General features: G+C 36.1%; 1 protein-coding gene across 19 annotated transcripts in view; it reads right to left on the bottom strand.

Moving 5' to 3' along the window:
* DLGAP1 (DLG associated protein 1) overlaps positions 1-25,501 on the bottom strand; it is a 1,106,389-nt gene that overhangs the window by 77,293 nt on the left and 1,003,595 nt on the right. For 15 of the 19 annotated variants that reach the window (XM_074275733.1, XM_074275740.1, XM_074275743.1 and 12 more), the window contains 2 exons: positions 24,827-25,200; positions 8,114-8,205 (listed from right to left, as the gene is read on the bottom strand). In XM_074275733.1, coding sequence (XP_074131834.1) covers positions 8,114-8,205; positions 24,827-25,200 — 466 coding nt within the window. The remainder of the gene's footprint in view (positions 1-8,113; positions 8,206-24,826; positions 25,201-25,501) is intronic. The other 4 variants (XM_074275757.1, XM_074275759.1, XM_074275775.1 and 1 more) reach the window with 1 other exon arrangement.

The following is a 25,501-nucleotide window of genomic DNA, read 5'->3' as shown; positions in this document are numbered from 1 at the left end:
TCTCTAAATTTTTTTTGACTTGCCACCTAACATAAATTTTTGAGCACACATTCCCAGTGTCTATATATTTATTTATAAATAATTCAGTTGTGCTCCTAGAGGCAGTGAGTAGCATAGTAAATAGAGAGCTGGCCTTGGAGTCAGGGAGACTTGGATTCAAGTATGATCTCTGAAACAAAGCAACTTCCTAAAACTTTTAAATTGCAAAGAAAGTGGCAATCTGCTTGAAGAGACTTACCTACCAAGTCTCTCTACCAATGTAATCCCAGGTCCAGTCTTTATCACCATATATGTGTGCCGCTGAACTAATAAGTACATTATAAAACATACACTAAAATAAAATTTTAAAGGATGAGATAAAGATAAAACAAAATAAATTTTTTTTACCAACAGTATGCAAATCCTTTTTGTTTTCATTAAAAATTATTTTAGTGATGGTTTAATATTAGGAAAACTATTAGTATAATTGACCATATTAATAATCAAATTAATAAAAACCATATGATCATCTCAATAGATGCAGAAAAAGCATTTGATAAAATCCAACATCCATTCCTACTAAAAACACTTGAGAGTATAGGAATAAATGGACTATTCCTTAAAATAATAACGAGCATATATTTAAAACCGTCAGTAAACATCATATGTAATGGTGACAAACTAGAACCTTTCCCTGTAAGATCAGGAGTGAAACAAGGTTGCCCACTATCACCATTACTATTCAATATAGTACTAGAAACGCTAGCCTTGGCAATAAGAGCCGAGAAAGAGATTCAAGGAATTAGTGTAGGAAATGAGGAAATCAAACTATCACTCATTGCAGATGACAAGATGGTATACTTAGAGAACCCCAAAGACTCTGCTAAAAAGCTATTAGAAATAATTCAGAATTTTAGCAAAGTTGCAGGATACAAAATAAATCCACATAAATCCTCAGCATTTTTATATATCACCAACAAAATGCAACAGCAAGAGATACAAAGAGAAATTCCATTCAAAATAATGGTCAATAGTATAAAATATTTGGGAATATATCTACCAAAGGAGAGTCAGGAATTATATGAGCAAAATTACAAAACACTTGCCACAAAAATAAAGTCAGATTTAAATAATTGGAAAGACATTGAGTGCTCTTGGATAGGCCGAGCGAATATAATTAAGATGACAATATTCCCTAAACTAATCTATTGATTTAGTGCTATACCAATCAAACTCCCAAAAAACTATTTTACTGACCTAGAAAAAATAACAACAAAATTCATCTAGAAGAACAAAATTTGGTCAAGAATTTCAAGGGAACTAATGAAAAAAAAAATTAAGTGAAGGTGGTCTAGCTGTACCTGATCTAGAACTATATTATAAAGCAACAGTCACCAAAACCATTTGGTATTGGCTAAGAAATAGACTAGTTGATCAGTGGAATAGGTTAGGTTCACAGGGCAAGATAGTGAATAAAAATAGCAATCTAATCTTTGACAAACCCAAAGATCCCAAATTTTGGGATAAGAATTCATTATTTGACAAAAACTGCTGGGAAAACTGGAAATTAGTATGGCAGAAACTAGGCATGGACCCACATTTAACACCACATACTAAGATTAGATCAAAATGGGTCCAAGATTTAGGCATAAAGAACGAAATCATAAATAAATTGGAGGAACATAGGATAGTTTACCTCTCAGACCTATGGAGGAGGAAGGAGTTTGTGTCCAAGGGAGAACTAGAGACCATTATTGATCACAAAATAGAACATTTTGATTACACCAAATTAAAAAGTTTCTGCACAAACAAAACTAATACAAACAAGATTAGAAGGGAAGTAACAAATTGGGAAAACATTTTTACAGTTAAAGGTTCTGATAAAGGCCTCATCTCCAAAATATATAGAGAATTGACTTTAATTTATAAGAAATCAAGCCATTTTCCAATTGATAAATGGTCAAAGGATATGAACAGACAATTTTCAGATGATGAAATTAAAACTATTTCCACTCATATGAAAGAGTGTTCCACATCACTATTGATCAGAGAAATGCAAATTAAGACAACTCTGAGGTATCATTACACACCTGTCAGATTGGCTAAGATGACAGGAACAAATAACAATGAATGTTAGAGGGGCTGTGGGAAAACTGGGACACTGATACATCATTGGTGGAGTTGTGAAAGAATCCAACCATTCTGAAGAGCAATCTGGAATGATACCCAAAAAGTTATCAAAATGTGCATACCCTTTGATCCAGCAGTGCTACTACTGGGCTTATATCCCAAGGAAATACTAAAGAAGGGAAAGGGACCTGTATGTGCCAAAATGTTTGTGGCAGCCCTTTTCATAGTGGCTAGAAGCTGGAAAATGAATGGATGTCCATCAATTGGAGAATGGTTGGGTAAATTATGGTATATGAATGTTATGGAATATTATTGCTCTGTAAGAAATGACCAACAGGAGGAATACAGAGAGGCTTGGAGAGACTTACATCAACTGATGCTGAGTGAAACGAGCAGAACTAGGGGATCATTATACACTTCAACAATGATACTGTATGAGGATGTATTCTGATGGAAGTGGATACCTTCAACATAAAGAAGAGCTAATCCAATTCCAATTGATCAATGATGCACAGAATCAGCTACATCCAGAAAAGGAACACTGGGAAATGAGTATAAACTGTGAGCACTGTTTTGTTTTGTTTTGTTTCTCTTCTCAGATTATTTTTACCTTCCGAATACAATCCTTCCTTTGCAACAACAACAACAACAAAATTCGGTTCTGCACATATATATTGTACCTAGGATATACTATAAGATATTTAATATGTATGGGAATGCCTGCCATCTAGGGGAGGGGAAGGAGGGGAAAAATTTGGAACAGAAGGGAGTACAAGGGATAATGTAAAAAAAAAAAATTACCTATGAATATGTACTGTCAAAGAAAATGTTATAATTATAAAAATTAATTTAAAAAATTAAAAAAAGATATTTTAGTGAGAGCAATATGATCAAGCTGCTTCACTGTTTTTCAAAATCTTGAATTACAGTGGTACTTTTTAGGAGCTTCTAAATTTCCTGAAAGAAAGATCCAGATCTCCACTGTCAGCCTTTCATAGTAGTAAGCTTATTTTTTTCCTCTTCAGGATAGCTATTGTGGTCATTCATTCATGTCTGCCTCTTTGTGACCCCCTGGACCACAGCACACCGGTACTATCCATGGGTTTTCTTGGCAAAAATACAGGAGTGGTTTGCCATTTCCTTCACCAGTAAAATAAGATAAACTGAGATTAAGGGACTTAACATCATGTCTCAGACTAAATTTGAACTCAGATATTTCTGACTCTTGGTCCAGTATTCTATCTATCAACCTAGTAGCCATCTTTGAGAAAGCTGAATGACTTCTAATGAATGAATAAATGACTGAATGGAAATGTAAGAAAAATCATTTATTAAGTACTTATGTGACAAAAGTAAAAAATCTCCCTGTCCTAGGTATTTACATTCTAATAAGGAAAACAACACTATAGGGAAATGACCCTGTGGTCCATAATGTTACCTGGGGGAGTAATGGGGAGGGGAGATGGTGAGGGAGGGAGTATATTGCCACATCCCAACCAGGAACAAAGGTAGAGTTTATTTGGACAAAATTCTTAGGTCTAGACCTGGAAAAGGGAGGAGGCAGGTTAGGGGAGGAAGGGTATGGGCTTCTGGCCATCAGACTGTGAACTGTGTAGACAGAAAGGAGGGAGTGAAGTGAACCATGTCTGGAGCTTTCCTGAATTAATATTCCAGGAGACATGATTACCAACCTGAAGGTCCCAGGGCAAAAGTTCTTCCAGGATTTGTTCTCTGGCAACATGTCCAGAAAAGAGGGAGAGGTCTCTTTTTGTTCTACAAATATGATCATTAGATAATATCTATAACTTGTGATCATTTAACATGCACAGAGCAAATGAGAGCACCTATATCAATCTATATCATAAAGAGTAATTAATTGAATGATCCTTTAATTTATTAATACTTAATTTCTCTTTTTTAAACAACAACTTTGTAATAACATTTATAATTTGTTTTCTCCCAAGTGTATCAGGTACCAATCATACCTTTCTCTAGTCACATCCTGTTAATCAGCAGCATCTGATTTACTGTAAACAAACACCAGGGCTAATTAGAACTAGATCTTACCCTTAGTAAGGACTGCACATTGATAGTGAACCTACCTGCTTTCAAAATTTAGGCTATAAAAATTCTAGGCCAGTGAAAGAGGATGATTAAAAGGAATTTACTTAGTTTGTTATGTCAGCTGTTATCTGAAATGGAGAAGTGGTTATGCTTCAGTAACTATGTTACAATGCTGATTGGGGGTTCAAATCCTCCCTCTGACTCTTGTCGGTGATTCTGGGCAAGTTGCTTAAACTCGCTCATCAACATCAGTTTCCTCATCAACATCAGTTTCCTCATCAATACTGCAAAATGAGTAACAAAGATTAAATGGTTTGTGAGGTCCCTTTCAGGTCTAACTATATAAGCTTTTCCCGAAGTATTGCTGATTTCTTCCTCCTTTATCCACACTGATAGATAAAAAGGCAAACACAATTCTTCAGACACTTAAAAAAAAATGAAATCATGCAATTGAGCCAATCTTCAAGCTCTTTGTCTGTAACATTTTTAGACATATTTGGTAGTTGCTCATATTCTTTTCTTCAGTCACAGTTTTGTAGGAACACTGTGATCTTGGGCCACCTTCCCATCTTTCTAGTGATTGGGATCCTGAGATGTCTAAGCTGTTAGATTATTGTTATCTTCCTCTTTTACAGGAGTTTCTAAACTTATCATCAGATCTAGTTCTTCATTCAAATGGTCCTCAAGTGGCTGCTATGGGGGAGTGATTTTCTAACAATTCTCTGAAGAGTCTATGGCTTGAGTTAATATCTACCTGCAAAGAGTGGAAGGGCAACATCAGAAATCATATCCCAGATCCCAGGGCTGTCCCACCTGTATACTCAGCCATCTTCCATTTTCCTTAGTTTCATCTGAGTGAGCTCTTTAGTGGCTATATCCTGGAATAATTTGTTAGTCACACTTAGGTAGGAAGATGAAACAATTCCTGAAGGGCTGAGACCAAGACTCAAAGTCCACATTGATAGCCAAGAGCTGTTTAAAGATAAATTTTAAGTATCTCAGCCTTTTTCTTCCAACAGTCAGTCAACAAGCATTTATTAGGTACTTGTTATGGGCTAAGAGGGACAGCTAAAATGAGCTGGAGAAGGAAATGGCAAACCACTCCAGTTTCTTTGCCAAGAAAGCCCCAAATGGGGCCACAAATAGTCGAACATGACTGAAAAACAACATGTTCCAGGCACTGTGTTAAGGACTGACGATATAAATTCAAGCAAAAAGATGGTTCTTCTGAATTTTCATAGGGAAAGACAATTCATAAAAGAGGAACTGAGAAGTGGAGGTAAGATGGAGAGCTAACTGTCTTGTCCTTTTCCTAACTGCTGGTCCCAGATTCCCCTCATCCCCTTACCTTGTATCTATTTTGTTCATCAAAACAATTCATGTTATTCTCCTCTCTCTGTCATTACACACACACACACACACACACACACACACACACACACACACACACTCTTCCAGGAAGACAAGGACTATTTTATTTATGCCATGTATCTCCAAGGCCTTGCAGAATGCCCAGTATGCAGCAGGTGTTCATTCTTAGGTTGACTGTCACTTCTCACCATCCCTGATGGATCTCATGTGCTAACTTCCCTGGTCTCAGGAGTGGCCAGGCTGCTCCTGCCTTAGTCCTACCTCCTTGACTGTTCCTGTAGCCTCTACATTGTTACTATCCTGGTCCCAATCTGGCTGCCATCTGCCCTGGACTTTTCACTCGGTTTCCATTTGTCTCTATGGCCACCATTTCCCCTGATGGATCCCATCCAACATACTTCTCTTAAACCAAGGGAGAGCATACTCTAAATTCTATGATGCTGATACTTGTATTACTCACCTCCTTGGTTTGTTGTGAGAAGAAAACTTTGTAAACCTTCAAGTGCTATGTAAATGTGAGTTATTACTTTTCCACTATATAAATAAAACCCTTCCTGTGTTTCATTTTCTTCATTTAGAAAAAGGATTAGCACCTATGGCTCTTTGGTGAGACCTAGTTCTGCAAATAGTCTGAATTTTCCTTTCCATGTAGGGGGAAGCCAGCTGACAAAGTAAAATGGAATGTTTTAGGTGAATTTATGAGGGGCCAGGCAACTGTTCTGCACCCTCCTCCAAGGGTACAGCTGCTTTGTAAATGCCCCAGGCAGTGGAGAAGCAAAAGAGAAGGGAAAAGATTACAGCTATTTCCTAGTTCTTATTTTAGGAGAGATTTTCTTGGGTAGCATATGTCTACACATTGTAAGCATGCAGAGGAAACCTTTCCTGCCTCAGCTCCTGGTCCCCAAGCAGTCTGATTTAGTATAGGATATGTATCTTTTAATGTACCTAGACTGAGAAAATACTCTGGGAAGAAGATAGAGGGCTTCTTTAACTTCAACTTTAAGAAGACTTATCAAGGGGCAGCTAGGTGTCGGAGTGGATAGAGCACCATCCTTGAATTCAGGAGGACGAAAGTTCAAATCTAGTCTCAGACACTTAACACTTCCTAGCTGTGTGACCCTGGGCAAGTCACTTAACTCCAGCCTGGGGGAGGAGAGAAGACTTATCAGGTATTTATTATGTGCAGAACATAGAAGTAGGTGAAGGATGAAGTTAAAAATTTTGATGAGAGAGGGTTCCTGTCTCATGGCAGGACTGACAGTAGATAGAAATACATTATATACACAAAGAGACCCATAAAAGTTATCCTTAAGTGCATAAGAGGGGAGAAAAGAAATTATTTGGAGTTGGAATGGGGGTAAGACTTGATATTAATTGAATTAGAGGAGGCTTCTTAAAGAATGTTGCTTTTGATTGGGGCCCAAAGAGACAGGTAAGACTTCTTAACAATGGAGAAGGTAGGAAATGTATAAGAAGAAAAGATAGATTGATGAAGCAGGGAGTTTGAGGGATAACAAATGGATAACTGGAGAGCTGCATGGATCCCCACATAATATTTAAAAACAGAAGAAAGACTCAAGTATGTTGGATGGATTCTTTATAAAAATGCATGGATGAAAGTTGTTAAGAATTTGTGGCTGAGTTGTGACCTGCACATCAGATGGAATACCCACAATGAGATGATTATGGAGCAATTGAAGCATCAAGATACTAACTATAAAGAGTTTGGGGTATGGGGGTAAGAAGAAAATAAAATAAATACGAAGAAGAATAAAAGAAAGCATTCCAGATATACAGAATAGTGTGAGCAAAGGTATAGGAAGCATGGCTCAGATTATGTTTGTTGTTGTTGAGCTGTTTCAGTCACATCCAACTCTTCATGACCTTAGCTGAGTTTTTCTTGGCAAAAATACTACAATGGCTTGCCATTTGCTTCTCAAGCTCATTTTACAGATGAGGAAACTGAGGCAAACAGAGTTAAGTGACTTGCCCAGGATCACATAGCTATGTGAGCTATGAGCTCATGAAAGCTCATCTTCCTGGTTATATTTAGTGAAGAGCTATTTGGCCAATGTATAGATTATGATATATAAATATGTGTGTGTATGTGTATAAAATGGCATATCTAGAGAGGAGTAGTATGAGAAAAGATTAAAAAATTTAGAATGATTCCATGATATGAAGAGCACTGTATACCAGAATAAGGAGTTTGAATTTTACTTAAATAGGTAATAAAGAGTTATTGAATAGTTCTGAGAAAAAGAATATGACCGGATTCAAATGGAACAACATGTATGTGTGTACATGTCAGCATAAGTATGCAGCTATTTCAGGAAAAGAAGGGGGATCTCTTTTCAGAATCATCCATCTCAATATAATGGATTCTATTAATGGAGTGGTAGGAATGTCAGCCATTGTCACTCCAAATAAGAATTGCTGACTAACTTATTCTATGACCTATAGAGCTGGGGAAATTTGCCTGCTTTGCAGATATTATATAGGGAAAAATATCTTTAAAGAACCAGTTAAATAAAATGCTAAATAATAAAACTAGTGGATATTTACTCACCATTTCTCCTCTTCCACTTGGACTCCTATGGACTGGAACTTACTAGTTACTTTATTTTCTCCTGCATTGACTGGTTCATCAACATCATCAACCTAAAGAAAGGATTAGATAAGAGGAGATGCTCGACAAAACTTCTCAAACTTGAAAAAAAATCATTATTATATTTTATTAGAAAAACCTCAAGCAAGTATATTAACTGGGTTTGCTTTGTAAATTTCAAAATATGAGGAACATTGATTGAAATCTGAAAGGGTTCTCAGAGATCATCTACTACTTCACAATGGGAAACTGAGATTCAAAAAGATTATGTGACTTGCCCAAGATAACACATATAATAAATCAAAGCTAGGGTTTGAATTCAGTTTCTCTGATTCCAAATTCAGCTCCCTTTTCCATTACACCACTGTACCTATAGCTTTCTGTTTCAAGATATGGTGAAGTCATCACTCTTTTATCTATTCACACAATTCTTCATTCTTCAACTAAATGAGAAGTCATTCTATTTACTCACCAAATTCCAATGAGTCTACTGATAGATGATGATGATAATTCTTCCATACATTCTTAGTGAATGTGCATTTAAGCCCTCTCCATTAAAGCTGTACCTCCTGATAGGACTTGTGACTGGATTCCTGAAGACTAGGATAGTAGACAGAAGATAGGCCCTGGCAAGTGCTAACAAACTGAAAAGGATTTGAATATAGACTATCATTGTTATCCCCACATCGTTTAATCAAACTGAAAAGTTTATCACCAAAAGGTTGACTATCAAGTAATGATTTTTTTTGGCCACATAAACTCATGGATATAGTCTACTAAATGCTATTTAAGGTTCCTTGTAACCCTGGATCTATTCTACCAAGACATAGAAATATGTGCTATATATTGGTTAAAAAGAATACATCTGGCAATGGAATCATAGATTCTGCAAATGCTGAAGTAGTAGTAGGTATCCCTTTAAGAATGTATAATTCAAGTTTTCATGCTGTAGCTAGACCCTCGGATTCATAGAATTGTAGGCCTCTATAGGACTTCGTGGATCATTTTGATTTGGCTAGGATCTGCCTGGGAATACAAATACAAAATTCAACAAGAAGGAACTACTTATAAACTTTTGTCATTAAAGTTGTTAAGAGAAAATTTTTGTAGTCAGGGAGACTTCTTTAGTGGAACTGATTCAGTTTTTAAAAATGTAAACTTCTCAAGTTACTAACTTTTTTTTTTTTTTTTTTTTGCAATAAAAGAATTGCCCTTTAAATATAAATCCAGAGCCACTCAGCAGATATGCAAATGTTGTGACACACACACACATATACATGAAACTAGCTTATTTAAAAATTGGCAGCATGTCTAAAAGTGACAAAATCATGTCTTCCCAAATTATGGAACAGGAGGGAAAATTAGGGTCATTTAAACTACTTAATTCTCATTTAAAGTAAGTCTAATTAAACAAACCTACACAAAAGAGAACTAATTCTGCTTTCTTTGTCTTTTAGTCATCAAAATAAAATTTATGGAGTTTCACACGTATTCTCTTGACTACTTTTCCACATTTTTCATGTTTTTAGTCTTCATTTAACACCAGAAAAAAAGAAAATTTCTACACACAAAGTAGAACAGAAAAAGATGACTTTATATGAAATCCTACTCTCTATTGCTTACATCCATTTTTTAAAATTTGCTTATCACAAATGAGAGTAAATTTGAGATTTGTATAAATAATGACTGTCTCAAAGTCTACTGACAGGTCAGTTACTTTATTATGGTTCTAAAGTCTCTCTATAAACTTAATTGGCCATTTTCAGGTTGTCTCACTCCTGAAAATAAACACATTACCTCACTGAACTCTAACATCTGTATTTTTGTGTTTATATAGTTTTAATTATCAAATGACATAATATATAATATATAATGAAAGTACTTTGTAGATGTAGCCAGATTGCACAGTGGATAGTGCACTGGCCCTAAAGTCAGGAGTATCTGAGTTCAAATTTGACCTCAGACACTTATTAGTTATGTGACTCTAGGCAAGTCACTTTATCCCAATTACCTCCAAAAAAGAAAAGAGTTTTGTCAATTATAAAACTCCATATCAACATCCGGTCTCACTGGCACAATAAATAAATTGATATTTTAAATTATTTCCTTAAGGAATTTATAAATCCCTAAGACTACTTTTATAGCATGTGAAATGTTGAGCTTGAGGAGGTTTAATTGGATTACCTCATCTATTAAATGGTTATATTTACTGACCAAGCAGGAGGCAAATCAGGCATGGTGAAAACCTGGCAAAGGGAGGAGGGATACAGAGATAGGGAACTAAGGAATCTTCAGCATAGAAGAATCATGGAAAGTCACCCCTAGGGGTGATGAATTTGATTAAAGTGCTGAAAAAAGCAGATCACTTCCTGTACTGGAAGAAGGCAAGCTCTCATGTGAATCTATAATTTCTGATGAATTATAATATACTCAACATAACAAGGTAGAACATGACCTCAACCCTATTCTCATCAAAGGTTTTCAAACTCAGTCTCTTTGGGGGAAGGGAACGGAAGGGGGACTTTTCTTTCTTGTGGAAATGTATTTCTGATTCAGCCATTGATGTCAATGGATTCTCTTTTCAGCCAAATTTGCCAGCTTGCATCTTTTCTATAATTAGTTCTGCACAGGTTTATGGTACTTAAGCCTATTGTATTCATTTGCATGTTTCAAATAGATTCCTCTTTTAGACTGCTCCTCAAGGGTATAGATTTTCCTCCATGATCTTGTTAGGATCTGCCTTTAATCCTCCCACCCACACCCTGGCACTCCTCTCTGAAACCAGGTGAGAGCCCACTTACTTGCCTTTACCTGCAGGTCCTAGGTTGGCTACACCTGGGGATTAGCTCCTGCTCTAGCAGGAGGAACATAAGCTTCTATATGGGGGGTAATGGAGGAGGTAAAGAAGTTTTTTAAGTATCAAGGCTGATTTACTTCAATTTTATCCCAAGTCAACAAGTATTTGTTGAGTCCTTCCTATTTTCAAATGCTGTTGAAATGAGAACAATCCCATCTCTGTTCTGAGCCATGTTGCAATAGAGGCAAGTTCACAAATAATTATAATTCTAACAGATTGTGATCAATGCAGGATGAGACAATAATAAGAGCTCTGGATTTGGAGTTAAGGGACCCAAGTTTGCATTCTAGCTCCCCTTCTGACTTCCTCTCACCTTGAATAAGACAGGTAAGTTTTCTGGGAGTGTTTCTCCATCTGTAAAATAAGACTAGATGAGCTCTAAATTTGCTTCCAGCTCTAAACTTCTATGATCAAGAAACTTATTATGTGCCGACTATGAGTCAAGCATTAGGAGTGCAGAGACAGAAGTACATGTGGACCACACCCAGGGAATTTACTTCCCTCAGGGAGACAGCAGGTGCATGTCTACGCATATGGATATAGATACAAGACAATTTTAGTAGGAAAGTAGGAAAGCATCTGGGGGAATCATGTAGAAAGTAGTGCTTGAGAGGAGTCTTAACAGAAAACTAGGAAGAAAGAGTGTGTTCTAGGCATGGGAGAGACCCAGTGCAAAGGCACTGAGAAGTAAAGGGAAATGGGAAATGAGGTAACCATGTATGAGGATAATAAGAAGGCCCCTTGTTAAAGTCATAGTATGTGTGAAGACAAGTAACATGCAAATAAGTCTGGAGAGGTAGTTTTGGGACAGACTGGGAAAGTTTCACTTTAAAAACACTAGTTTTTATATGACTCTAACAATAATAAAAACTGCTAGTGGAGTTTATTGAATAAGACAATGATATTGTCAGACTTATGCTTTTGGATAATTATTTTGGCAGCTATGAGAAGGATGGATTAAAACTTGAGTTGAGAAAAACTTGAGGAAGGGGGATCGATTAGTAGGTTCCTGAAAGAGTACAGGGGAGAAGGGATGAGGGCTTGCCCTAAGATGATGGCTGTGTAAGAAGAGAGTTATGGAAGAAGCAAATTTGGCAGCCAAGAGAATGTGTGGAGTGAATGAATATAAAGAGTTGATAACAGCATTCAAGTTCAAAATCTGGGTGGTTGTGCTTTTGACAAAAATAGAAGAGGAGGGGTTTTGGGGAAAAGATAATGAGTTCTATTTTAGATACATCGAACTGGAGGTCACTTTCACATGTCCAGTTTGCAACATTTAATAAACATTTCATGATAAAGGACTAGACCTCATGCTTCATAAAGAATACCTGTATTAATGTGGCATAAAGAACTGAAATCCACAGCTATGAGTGTTCAGAGGAGGAGACGGTCATATTCAGTTTGGAGTATTAAAAAGAGATTTATTTAAGGAAGTAACATTTGAAATGACTTGAAAGATAGGCATATTTTGATAAGTAGAGAAAATAAGAGTCATCAATAAACCAGCAATTATTTATTAAGCACCTTCTCTGTGACATAGTATGCTAGCTGCTGTGAATACAAAGACAAAATTGAGAATTCTTGCTCTCAGGGAGCTTACAATCTGGGTGGTGGAAGCAATATGATCCTATATAAGTATGCATGGAATAAATTTTAATTAATAAAATTTTAGGTGGGAAAGTGCTAGTAGTTGGGAGTAGTAGGAAAGGTTTTAAGTAAAATGTGTTGCTTGAGCTGAATCTTAAATAAAGGATGAAAGAAGCAGAGGTGAAGAGGGAATACATTTCAAGCTTGGGGAACAGCCAGCCAAAGCCAAAAGCATAGAGGAAGTAAGAAATAAGAAGATGGGTTTGGCTGCACTGTAGATTATAGGAAGGGGAGTAATGTATAAATCTAGAAATGAAGTGTTGCTTTGGTTTTTTTGGGGGGAGGGCAGGAGGGTCAGGCTGGGTAAGACTTTAAATGCTAAATGAAGCTATTCGTATTTTATACTGGAGGCCAACAATTTAGCCAGCCTCTGTTTGAAGAACTTCACCAGTGATGAAACTTCAGTCCCAGGAAAGCAACTATTCCATTGTTGGACAGCTCCAAGTATTAGGTTGCTTTTCCTTGTATTTGGTGGTCTCTGGGTCTTCTATAGGACAGTTAGGTAGTGTAGTACATACAACAATCAGGCCTCAGACATTTCTAGCTGCATGATCCTGGGAAGGTCATTTTACCCTGTTTATTTCAGTTTCTCATCTGTCAAACAAACTGGAGAAGGAAATGGCAAAACCATTTCAGTATCTTTGCCAAGAAAACCCCAAATGAGGTTACTAAAAATTAGACATAACTGAACCACAAAGTGACTTCTACCCATTCCTCTTAATTCTGTCCTCTGCGGGAGCAAGAAAATTAAAGTCTTCAAAGTGACAGATTTCTAATATTAAAAGACACTGATTTCCTCTCTCATCTAGGCTTCAAATCCTCAGTTTCTTCATGCAGACCTTCTAAAACATGTATTTGAGACCCTTTACTATTCTGCCCACTCACTTTTCCACATGGCCACTCTTTCCTAAATCAATGTTCAGGAGATGAAAGCACAATCAGAATAAAGGAACATAGAACCCAAAAGAGAATTGATTTTAAGAGATGGGATAAACAATTGTCAAATCCTGCAGAAACAGAAAAAAGAGTCCCACCAGATTTGTCAGGTCACTGATCACCTTAGTGAGAGTAGTTTCAGTAGAGTTGGATGAATGGGATTAGATTTGTCAGTCAGAATGACTGGTATGGAAGGGAAGTCTGTGAATGTATATTATTATCTTAAGATACTCTTCAGGGGAGGAGTGGTGGTTTTAAATTCCTTAATCCCTATAGGGCAGGATTTATATTTCCTATAATATTTAGGGCCAATCCCTATGTGATCCTATGATCACAGATAAAGAGATGGACAATATCTTTGAGGTCATCTAGTTCATCTCTTTCATTTTACAGTTGAAAAAAACAGATCTAATGTCCATCAATTGGAGAATGGTTGGGTAAATTATGGTATATGAATGTTATGGAATATTATTGTTCTGTAAGAAATGACCAGCAGGAGGAATACAGAGAGGCTTGGAGAGACTTACATCAACTGATGCTGAGTGAAATGAGCAGAACCAGGAGATCATTATACACTTCAACAACAATACTGTATAAGGATGTATTCTGATATAATTCAGTTTCAGTTGATCAATGATGGACAAAAACAGCTACCCCCAGAGAAGGAACACTGGGAAATGAGTGTAAAATGTTTGCATTATCGTCTTTCTACCAGGTTACTTATACCTTTGGAATCCAATTCTTACCGTGCAACAAGAAATTTGGTTTTACACACATATATTATATCTAGGTTATACTGTATCACATTTAATATGTATGGGATTGCCTATTATCTAGGGGAGGGAGTAGAGGGAGGGAGGGGAAAATTTGGAAAAGTGAATTCAAGGGATAATGTTGTTATTAAAAAAAAATTATCCATGCATATGTACTGTCAAAAATTATAATTATAAAATTAATTTTAAAAAAAGAAAAGAAAAAACAGATCTAGAGAAGTTCAAGTCGATGGGCCGAAGTGACAAAGCCAAGATTTGAACTCAGGTTCTCTGACTCTAAGCATACTTTCTATTTGTACTCTTATAATGATCCATAAATCATAGACTATTAGAATTGAAAGGGACCTGATAGGATACCCAGTCCAACTTCATCATTTTTTAAAAAAACCTTCTCATGGAAATTTTTTGTCTGACATTTCCTACAGAATCTAAATGATACTTTTATAATAAATACTTACTGATATCTTTTGTTTTTAATTTCTTTTTTGTTTTTATTTTCCCCTTATTCTTTCCCTTCACCTCTTCCAAAGAGCTATCTTTTATAACAAAGATTTCTTAAAATATCTAAATAATATCAACTGAAGTTTTTTTAAGCTTTCAAAGTCCAAATGTATCTTATAATAATAATCATAATAGTAATGATGATAATGATAATGATGATAGTTGATAACTATCATTTGTACAGTGCTTATTATGTGCTAGGTACTATAAGTGCTTTACAATGATTATCTTATTTGATCCTTACAACAACTATTTACATAAATTGGATTTTCAAGAATTGATCAGTGTTGTAGATCACTGGCCAACTCCTTTAGAATTTCCTGATCACTTGCCTAGTTTTTCTTTGATGAGTATCTTAAAATTTTGTTTCTTTTCAACATTGCAGGTACTAATTCAGGCAACCCAAGGTATTCATGGAACCTCATTATTGTTGTTCAGTCAAGGCTAACTCTACATGACTCCATTTGTGATTTTTTTTTTTTTTTTTTTTGTCAAATATATTGGAGTGGTTTGCCATTTCTTCTCCAGTTCATTTTACAAAGAAGGAAACTGAGGCAGACGGGGTTAAGTGACTTGCCCAAGGTCACACAGCTAGTAAGTGTCTGAGTATGGATTTGCACTCACAAAAAGAAGTCTTCCCTGGTTTCAGGCTGGACACTGTGCCACCCAGTTTCTCTATGGAATCTCATACTCTACTTTTTAAATTTTAGTTTTAATAGGCACCAGTTGTTGTTAGGATTTTGTTGTGTTTTTATAAATATTCAAATTAAACTCAACAGTAATAGTTCTGTTCATTTCTTTGTTTAATACTTAATGGCAGGGGCAGCTAGATGGTGCAGTGGATAGAGCACCAGTCCTGAATTCAGGAGGACCCGAGTTCAAATCTGATCTCAGACACTTAACACTTCCTAGCTGTGTGACCCTGGGCAAGCCACTTAACTCCAGCCTCAGGGGGAAAAAATACTTAATGGCCGGGGAGACTTAAGTAAAGAATCTTCTTTGCAATTTGCTTGATCATGAAGAAATTCCACTGTACTTGATCAAGCCCATGTTTTCCTTTGGTTGAGCTAAAAGTTTTCAAGCATAGATTCACTTTAAAAAGTAGAGACTTGAGAATCCTAGCTTCTAAAGAAATAGGTAGAGTGGCCTCTATCTTAGAAATTAGCATTATAATTTTTAGGTTTTGTCATCATTAAACCCTGTCCAATGTGACAATATTAAATTAGATTAATGAGTTATCATTTTAACTGAGATTTTGTTCATTATTACCAGATGATGACAATGAGTATTTCAATGTCCTGAGATCCAGAACTGATTAATCAACTCTTGACAACTTTTATGATTTCTATATACTTGGGTACTATTATGATTGTTGTGAATATTTTTATTAAAGAGTTTTTTTTAATGTGCTTCTATATGGCAACAATTAAACTGACCATACCTGTACATTTATGAGCCTAATTGAAATATACAAAGGAATTTTGTACTATTGGTTGAATCAATGAATCTATCACTAAGAAAAACAATAACAATAGCAAAAATGTGGCTTCTATGTGAGGTTAGTTTTATGGCAAAACACACTTGATGCCTTGAGAAGCAGTGTGATTTATTTGGAAGGATGTTGGAGTAGGCATCAGGGAGGTCTTTTCATCTGTAAAATAAAGAGGTAGATACTCCAAGGTCCTCCAAGGACTCCAAGGTCCCTTCTTTTTCTAAATCTATAATCATCTGACTTTTAGTCAAGAATTTTGAGGAAATTATCCCAGAGGAAACAATAACAGAAGTGATGCTAACATTAAGACCATAACCTTAGAAACAGAAAATAGAAACCACTTCTATTACAAATAAAACTTTAAGCAAATATTTCTAAAAAATAATTTCCCAGAGACGACCAAGAAGTTGAAGAAGGGAAAACTGGCTTAGAGCCAGGCAACCTGTGTTCAAATATAAGCTCTACCATTTTACTAGTCAAGTTACTTTGGCCAAATCATTGTTCCTCCATGGACCTTACTTTTTCCTTCTGCAAAATTAGAGAGCTGAACTAGAGGAAATCTAAAGCCTTTTCTATCTCTAGCAGTCACTAATTCTAAGGTATCAGAACATGTAAACAGGGTGGCCATAGGCAATAGCACGATTCCATGGAAAGGGTGCTGAATTTGGAATCAGAAGAGGGAGGTTTACATCTTGGTTCTGTCATTTACTTCCTATGGCTATGGGCAAGTCAGTTAATCTCTCTGGGCCCCAAGTTCCATAATTGTAAAAAGAGATAATCACCAAGGTCTTCGAGCTCTAAATTAATAATTCTGTAATCCTATTACCTAAAAATTACTTAACCTTTCAGTGCCCAGGCAACTCTAAGACTATAAATTACAGATGAGTTACTTTTCTACTTAGAGAAGAACAGAGTATTCCATACCACTGAAAAGTTGATCCAGATTTAAAAAAAAAAAAAAAAAAAAAGGCAGTGAAAGATTTTGACTATCTATATCTATATAGATATATTTATCTATCTATATAATTTTTTTAATGTTCTCTCATAGAATTACAATTAGAGTCTATTTCTGTTGCTGAAAAACACAATATGGCTTAGTGAAAAGCCAGGTGATAATAAATGAAAAAACAATTATGGCAGGAACTATTAGTGCCTAAATAGCCAAGGAGGTTGTGCTTCCAATAATACTGTTTTCTTTTAAAGTAGCAATTACGCACTTAAAAATAAATGTCTGTGGATTCAATAATCTGATCAATGAACTGATTATCATTAAGTGTAAATCCCTCCGATTCAGCTATATCATTGTTAGGTCCATTCCCCTAAGAGTTAAAATAAAGAGGAACTATTTCTAAATTTACAAAAATATTTATAATGATTCTTTTCATAGTAGCCCTAACTGGAAACTAGAGGAGTGCCCACCTATTAGAGAAAGGATGAGTAAATTATCATATATTAATACAATAGTTATGCATTGTACATAAGAACTAAGAAGATATGTTATAGAGTGAAGAACTAACAGTACAATTTGTGTTTTGTGACAATTTTATAAAAAAAAGGAAAAAAAGACCTTAAAAGACATTAGAATTCTGATCAATACAATGATCAGCCAAGAGTCCAAGAAACTGATGATAAAATATGCCAGCTTCCTGACAGAAAGAGGTTGGACTTAAAATGCAGAACAAACACTTTTGTATATAACCAGTATGGAAACTTGCTGAACTAGGCATATTTGTTATAAGGGTATTCTTTTTACATTTTAAAAACTTGTATTAGGGTTGGAGAAATAAGAAATAAATACTTAGTAGATAAATAGGGAAAACTGTCAGAAAACAGGTTCTCTGGTAGATGGGGTCCTGAAATTGATGTCATTAAAAAAAAAAACCAAACAACCTATGTCTCAGTTTTCTCATTTTTAAATGAAAATAATAATAGTGCCCATCTCCCCAGGTTGTTTTTAGGATAAAATGCAATAATATTTTTAAAGCATTTTGCAAGCCTTAAAGCAATATACTAGAAATCACCACTTTCTAAGGAAATTACTTGTGTAACAAATCCATGTCTCATTGTTTCCTTTAAAAAGAAATAATAGGATGACAGGAAAAACAGCCAACATGATGGGCAGACTGGGCTGGTGCCTGAAAGAGGTCTGGGTTAAGGAGTCTGGGCTGACTTTGTCCTTCACATTGGTGCCATGGCTCTCTCTTACCTTCCTTAAGCCTCTATGCTAGATATGATCAAACCAAGGACCCCTTACAACTGTTCCGGTTCAAGTAACATGCCAGACATCCTCAGCCATTCTCAGGACCCCCGGGTCCTTCCCTCTAATGGCTCAAGAATATATGAAGCCCTCTTGTCCCCCCAACAAATGTTCTTGTCTTTTAAGAAAAATAGAAAGAAAGAAATAATAATTCTTATTTAAAATTGCACTACATCACTAAGAGTATTCCTTATTCCTATATCCATTAAAATCTTATTCTGGTACCTAATTGTGGAATGGAAGAGCCTAGGAATTCTCAAAAGCTGTACTACAAAGCATAAATTAGTGAAGGTGGAAAAGTTAGAATATGAGCCTCATGATTGATCAGGGTGTGTGTCTGCTAAATTCACTTTAGACTGACTACTAAATGCTGGATTGATTTTGACCACAGCAATTCACAAAATACAGCTTCTATTTAGGTGGAGAAAGGACCCAACATGGTAAAAGCAGATATTTGTAATCTACTTTTACAATTATAATCTACTTCATCTTTTTTTTTTTTTAGGCTAGGGTTAAGTGACTTGCCCAGGGTCACACAGCTAGGAAGTGTTAAGTATCTGAGACCAGATTTGAACTCTGGTCCTCCTGAATTCAGGGCTGGTGCTCTATGCACTTCACCACCTAGCTGCCCTACAATTATAATCTAAGCAGCTCTAGTAAGACTCAGGTCCTAAGGGGACTTTTCAAGATCCAAACCTGCATGTCATAATAGTAAGCTCATACTGATTAGCCTGAGTTTAAACATTAGCCAGAACATACCTATAGACATAGATGTATTACCTATTTTTACTGATGTTCAGGAGAGAATAGTTTACTGTTCTTTTTTCACTTACTACTAAGTTTTCACTACTGTTCTAGTTCACTTAGAATGAGTAAAGTCCTTTGCTTCTGGGAATATTTCAATAATACTCATGAATCTGATTCATTACAGCATCAAAAGGTCATTATTAGGGACAATGGGAATCCGTCAGAGTAGCATTAAGAGTAGGTTAGAGGGGCAGGTGGATGGTATAGTGAATAGAGCTCGGGCCCTGAAGTCAGGAGAATCTGAGCTGAAATCTGGCTTCACACATTTAACAACAACTACCTGTGTGACTCTGAGTAAGTCATTAACCTCAATCTCCTTGAAGAACAACAAAAAAAGGAAAAAAAAAAAAAAAAGATTAGGTCAGAGGAATTTTAGTTGTATATTCAAGCATCCTAAAATTTATAAAATAGAAAGCCTTTAGTGAGAAAATAATTCTCACTCACCAAATCAATGTAGATTTAAGAGTAACCTTACCCGACTGGGGCCACATAACTTGCAATAAAGAATTGATTTCCACCACATTAATTTTTTATGCCAAGTAACTTGCCGGCAGAAGTTGGCAAGTGTTTGAAATAAAGATAAAAGAGAAACTGGGTATTAATTAAGGTGAGAAGAGATATAAAACCTACAGTAGGATGGAAAGAGTAATAGATTTGGAGTCAAGACCTTGCTTCAAATCATGCCTATGGTATCTTTACTACTTACATGACATTATGGAAACATCATTTAATCTCTTTGAACATGGTTTCCTCCTCATCTATAAAATTAAATATTGGCTTAGAAGATTTTTAATGCCTCTCCCCCTCCTTTAAATGTTTGATTATGAAATAAACGCTTGATTTTAAAGAATCGTACTAATAGTTAACACTGAGATATATAGACTGGGCTAAGTGTCTAAGTGGGCTTCAATAATTATTATCTCATTTAATTCCAATTTTTTTTTTTTTTCTTTGCAGATGCAAATTGGAACTAATTGACTTCCCCGGGATCATAGTGTCCGAGGATAGATTTGAACTCAGGTCCTCTTGGACTTAAGGGCTGCTTCTCTATCCACTACACCAAATAATTGCTTCACATTTAATTCTCTTAACAACCTCGTAAAGTAAGTGCTATTGTTATCCTCATTTTACAGAGGAGGAAACCGAAGTAAATAGAGATAAAACCCAAACCTAATTTTTTGTTTGTTTGTTTGTTTTGTTTTTGGAGAAGCAATGGGGGTGAAGGGATTTGTTCAGGATCACATGGCTAGTAAGTAGGATGCATTAAATGCCTGAGGCTGAATTTGCTCTCTGGTTCTCGGGATTCCAGGGTCTGTATTCTATTCACCCTGTCTATTAAGTGTGTAAGGAAAACTAGAACTCAGTTCTTGACTCCAGGCCCAGTACCTCATCCACTGCACCAGAGAGTAAACTGGATGAAAATTTAGCATGAGTTAGTTGAGCAGTTGAGAAACAGCTATGTTAGGGATTCTGGATGGGGGTTTAAACATTTGAATGACAAAAAAAATCCATTACATCTTCAATTCAAGACAATTTGTTTACTTTGTAATCATCTATATTTTATTTTATGCATCTAAAAATATTATTCTAGGCAATTTGGAATTATGCCCAAAGGGCTATTAAACTCTGCATACCCTTTGATTCAGCAATGTCTCTACTGGGTCTGTATCCCCAAGAGATCATAAAAGAGAGAAAGGGACCCACATGCGCAAAAATGTTTGTAGCAGTGCTTTTTCTGTAGTGGCAAGGAACTGGAGAATGAGTGGATGCCCATCATTTGGGGAATGGCTGAATAAAGTTATGATATATGAATGTTATGGAATATTATTGTTTTCTAAGAAACAACCAGCAGGATGATTTTAGAAAAACCTGGAGAGTCTAACATGAACTGATGCTAAGCGAAGTGAGCAGAACCAAGAGAACATTATAAACAACAACAGCAAGATTATATGATGATCAATTTTAATAGATGAGGCTCTTTTCAATAGTGAAATTATTCAGGCCAATTGTGATGGAGAGAGCTATCTGCATCCACAAAGAGAACTATGGATACTGAATGTAGAGCATAACATAGTATTTTCACCTGTTGTTATTTGCTTGCTTTCTGTTTTCTTTCTCATTTTTTCCCCTGTTTTGATTGATTTTTCTTGTGCAACATGATAATTATGGAACTATGTATGGAAGAATTGCACATGTTTTAACATATATTGAATTGCTTGCTGTCTAGGGGATAGGGAGAAAGGAGGGAGAAAAAATTTGGAACACAAGGTTTTACAAAAGTGAATGTTGAAAACTATGCATATATTTTGCATATATTCATACATATCAATAATAGCCTTTTATTTTCAAAATATATGCAAATATGCAAAAATTCTGAGATGGGGTCAGTAAGTTTTACTAGAGTTCCCAAGAAATCCAAAACACAGAAAAGTTGAAAACCCTTGCATTGCATAATAGTAACAGAATTTGTACTACACAGTAAAGGTGCTAAAGAAATGGCAAGCAGAGAAAGCTTCATGAATGCCTCTTTATAAGGTGACTCTTGAAGGAAATATCAAGAGTAAAACAGTAAAGAAAGGTGGGATGGCATTCCAATAAAGCAGATATGTCTCAACATTTCAGTCAGACAGCTATTTCCTTCTCCAACTCATTTTACAGATTAGGAAATCGAGGCAAACAAGGTTAAATAACTTGCCCAGGATCACACAGATCCTAAGTTTGAACTTCAATAAGTGTTTGAACTCACAAAGAGGAGTCATTCAGACTCCAGAACCTGGGCGAAAGGCCTCCAAAATCTGTAGTGAAAAGATATAAGAAGTAGTAACTGATTGTTAGACTTTAAGTAGGATTGTTGGATTAATTGAGCTGATGAAGTCTCCCTGATACAGAATTTGAGAATGTTAGTTCCCACAGGGGAAGGTAAAAGGGAAGGGGTCTCCGGAAGAGGTATTCAGAGAATTTCCTCTTCCCACTCTGTCCCTCTATCTCTCCCCCCCCCCCCCCAATTCTCTTCAGTAGTGATTGCAGAAAATGATTCACCAATGGAATAAAATTTTGTTTCCAAAAAACACAGCTAGGTCAATAAATGGCTCCTGTGGCTTTTTTTAGCCAAAACAAATGAAGTAAACACATGAATGAGTCTGTACTGGGGCTTGACTAATCTGATTAACATGAAAACACTTTAGTACCACAAATGATGAATCAGGAATTGGATTGGTCCTTACACTCATGTTTTCCCCACTGCTCAAAGCAAAAAATTTACTGTGGGATGGGGTCAGGGCTCATTTAGGTCTCTTCTATTTTGTTTCAATGTATCAGGTTCTTTTTTCCATTATTTCCTCTTCATATCTTCATGTTTACCTCTTCTTTTTTCCTCTGTTCCTTCCTGTCTCACACCTTATGTCCTTCAGAGTTCTCCCCCTTCCCCTTTTTCAAAGTGACAGTCAGGTAATCTAATAAACTCATAGTTTCAACATGCTAATTGTACGAAATTTTCCCAGGATTCCCCCTCTCTAACTGGGTTCAATAGAGGAAAATATGTGGCCAAATCAGTGTTCAGATAGTTTCCCTTGGAGATGAAGATCTTCAAAATTTGCTTGGTCATGTTTCCCTTCTACTTAGCACATTTTAAAATCGATTCTTCAATACCTAGCTTTTTTAGGAAATCAGGCAGCCTATGGAGCCTGGAATGTACAGAATCTTAAAAAAAAAAAATCTGAAATGCCTTTTAATAATAGTAATACATGTGGATAGAGTACTGGGCCAGAAATCAGGAAGATTCATCTACCAGAGTTTCAAATCTGGCCTCAGGTACTTTCTAGCTTTGTCATCCTGGGCCTCAGTTCCACATCTGTAAAATGACCAGGAGAAGGAAATGGCAAACCATTCCAGTTATCTTTGCCAAGAAAATTCCAAATGGGGCCATGAAGAGTGGGGCATGATTAAAATAACTCAAGAAAAACAACAACAAATAAAGTACTTTAAAGGTTTGTTATGTGTTATCTCAGTTGATCCTCCCCAAAGTTCTTGTTTTGAAAAACAGCTTACAGAAAAACAATTTATCCAAGACAGGTGAATTATAAAATTGAGGTTTAAATCAAAATGGAATCAGTTATGCTAAGGTCAGAAACTACCTTATTAAAGTGGTAATTTATTTTCTCCACATTACCTATGTAAAATCACAAACTTGTTCCTACTATCTTATTGAAGTACTAAAACTTACTCTTACTATATAATCTTAGAAAGTAGGTGGTATTATTTTATAGTTAAGGAAAATGAGGTGAAGACCAAATTGTGCCCCAATGAGGCAGGATTAATGGTCTTCATGTCTAAGTTTAAAATGCTGTCTACTGTAGCATCTAGATACCTTAAAAAAAAAAAAAAAAAAAAAAAGGACAGGGGAGTTTTTTATAGAATTAAATGGTTGCAGTGTATTCCAATATGGTGCTTTGGTCGGAGAGCTGGTTTGGTATGGTTAAAGTATGTTTCAGCACAAAAAAAACCTTGGGTGTTTATATTCAAAAATCACCTGCAAGAGGATATAGGTTACATCCAGTCAGAAGGAGGAAGATAAATTGACTTCCTTTTGTAAGTGAAGGAGAAGGGGAGGAGATTTCTAGGCTGAGTGAACTATGCTTAACTGACTTAAAACAAGTGGGAATCACAAGGATCTTATCTTTTAAGGAATAGATAACACTTAATTGAACTGTGAGGCCAGCTGAACTGACTAACAGTTTTATACCATGCATGAATAATTAGGAACAATTCTGCTAAGCTGAATGCAAGACCTTTCAGAGCTTGGGTTTGCTGTAAATAAATTATTGCTTTGAACTCTCTGACTTAACTTTACTCTGACTTTCCTGATTCCATCCTCCCACATGTGTGTGAAGTGATTCACATACTTGCCCCATTGCAGCTGCTAAGTGAGAGACTGAACTTTTTTGTTCACCAGTTGGCCCAAGGATTCGAGCCCAAGGAAATTACTTTTTTTGCTGAGTGTAAAACTATGAAAGGTTCACCATGGTGGCCAATTTGACTACTGGGCTCACATCTGTTTATTTGCTCTTCATTTTGAGAAATGCATTAAATTTAGGAATAATTCAATTGTATGTAGAAAAACAAACAAACAAACAAACCCTAAGTATTTGAGAACTTGGTTAGGTGAGCACTTATGCTACAAAATAAAAATAGAAACAAAATTGGGAGGGGGGATTGAAGCCAAAATATTGCAACTTTTTATCTGAAAGCCCCAAATCCATAGAACTAGTGGAAAATGCTCTATACCAAATCAATCAATCAACAAGCATTTATCAAGCTCTTACCATGAGCTGAACATTTGCTAGGTATTGATTAGGGAGGTGAAATCATCACAGATTAAAAGATAAACAGAAGTCAGATTTGTTACCTGTATTCCAATGGACAGACATCGGTTTTTCTTGAAGTGATCTTTCTTTCTTTCTTCTGCAGTCACCGTGGCTGTAGTGGTAGTGGTTGAGACTGTGGCAGTATTGTTCCCCATATGTTGACTGGCTGGTCCGTGGATCTGGGCATTAGCAGCTTCGATGGCAGCAGTCAGAGCCTTCATGCTATCCAAGCTTTCCGTGGAGTTGCTAAGTCCAGATTGACTGATAATATCTCCCCTTTGTCCCTGTCCATCCATGTAGGCATCCTGGGCAGATTCTGTGCTGCTCTGGGCTGTGATAGAAATGAAAGGTTTTGTGGTAGTTCTTGGTGGGACTGGAGGTGGTGTCTTCTTATATGTTGTAATGCAAGATGACACTGGAAGATAGTGAAAACAAGGACAGTATGATTTCTGCTTGGGTTTTGTTTTCTGAATTGGTAGCTAACCATTCATCAGGAGTTAAAGCACATGAAACAAACACATTAAGACACTGAACATTTTTAACTGATGAAATATAATGATATTCAGAGCAGAGGGGACAGAATCAGAAAATACAACTCCTCTCCCAAAGAGACACTAACAAGAATCAACAAATAAAGTGTGAGATTAGCCAGGGAATCAAGCAACCTGAGACCCATTTTCAAATGTCTCTATGTACCCATCATATAACTTAGGGTA

The sequence above is a fragment of the Sminthopsis crassicaudata genome, chromosome 1 (assembly GCF_048593235.1).
Source record: "Sminthopsis crassicaudata isolate SCR6 chromosome 1, ASM4859323v1, whole genome shotgun sequence".
Lineage (NCBI taxonomy): Eukaryota > Metazoa > Chordata > Mammalia > Dasyuromorphia > Dasyuridae > Sminthopsis > Sminthopsis crassicaudata.
The sequence above is the reverse complement of the archived record's forward strand: the minus strand, read 5'-3'. Positions and strand labels throughout refer to the sequence as shown.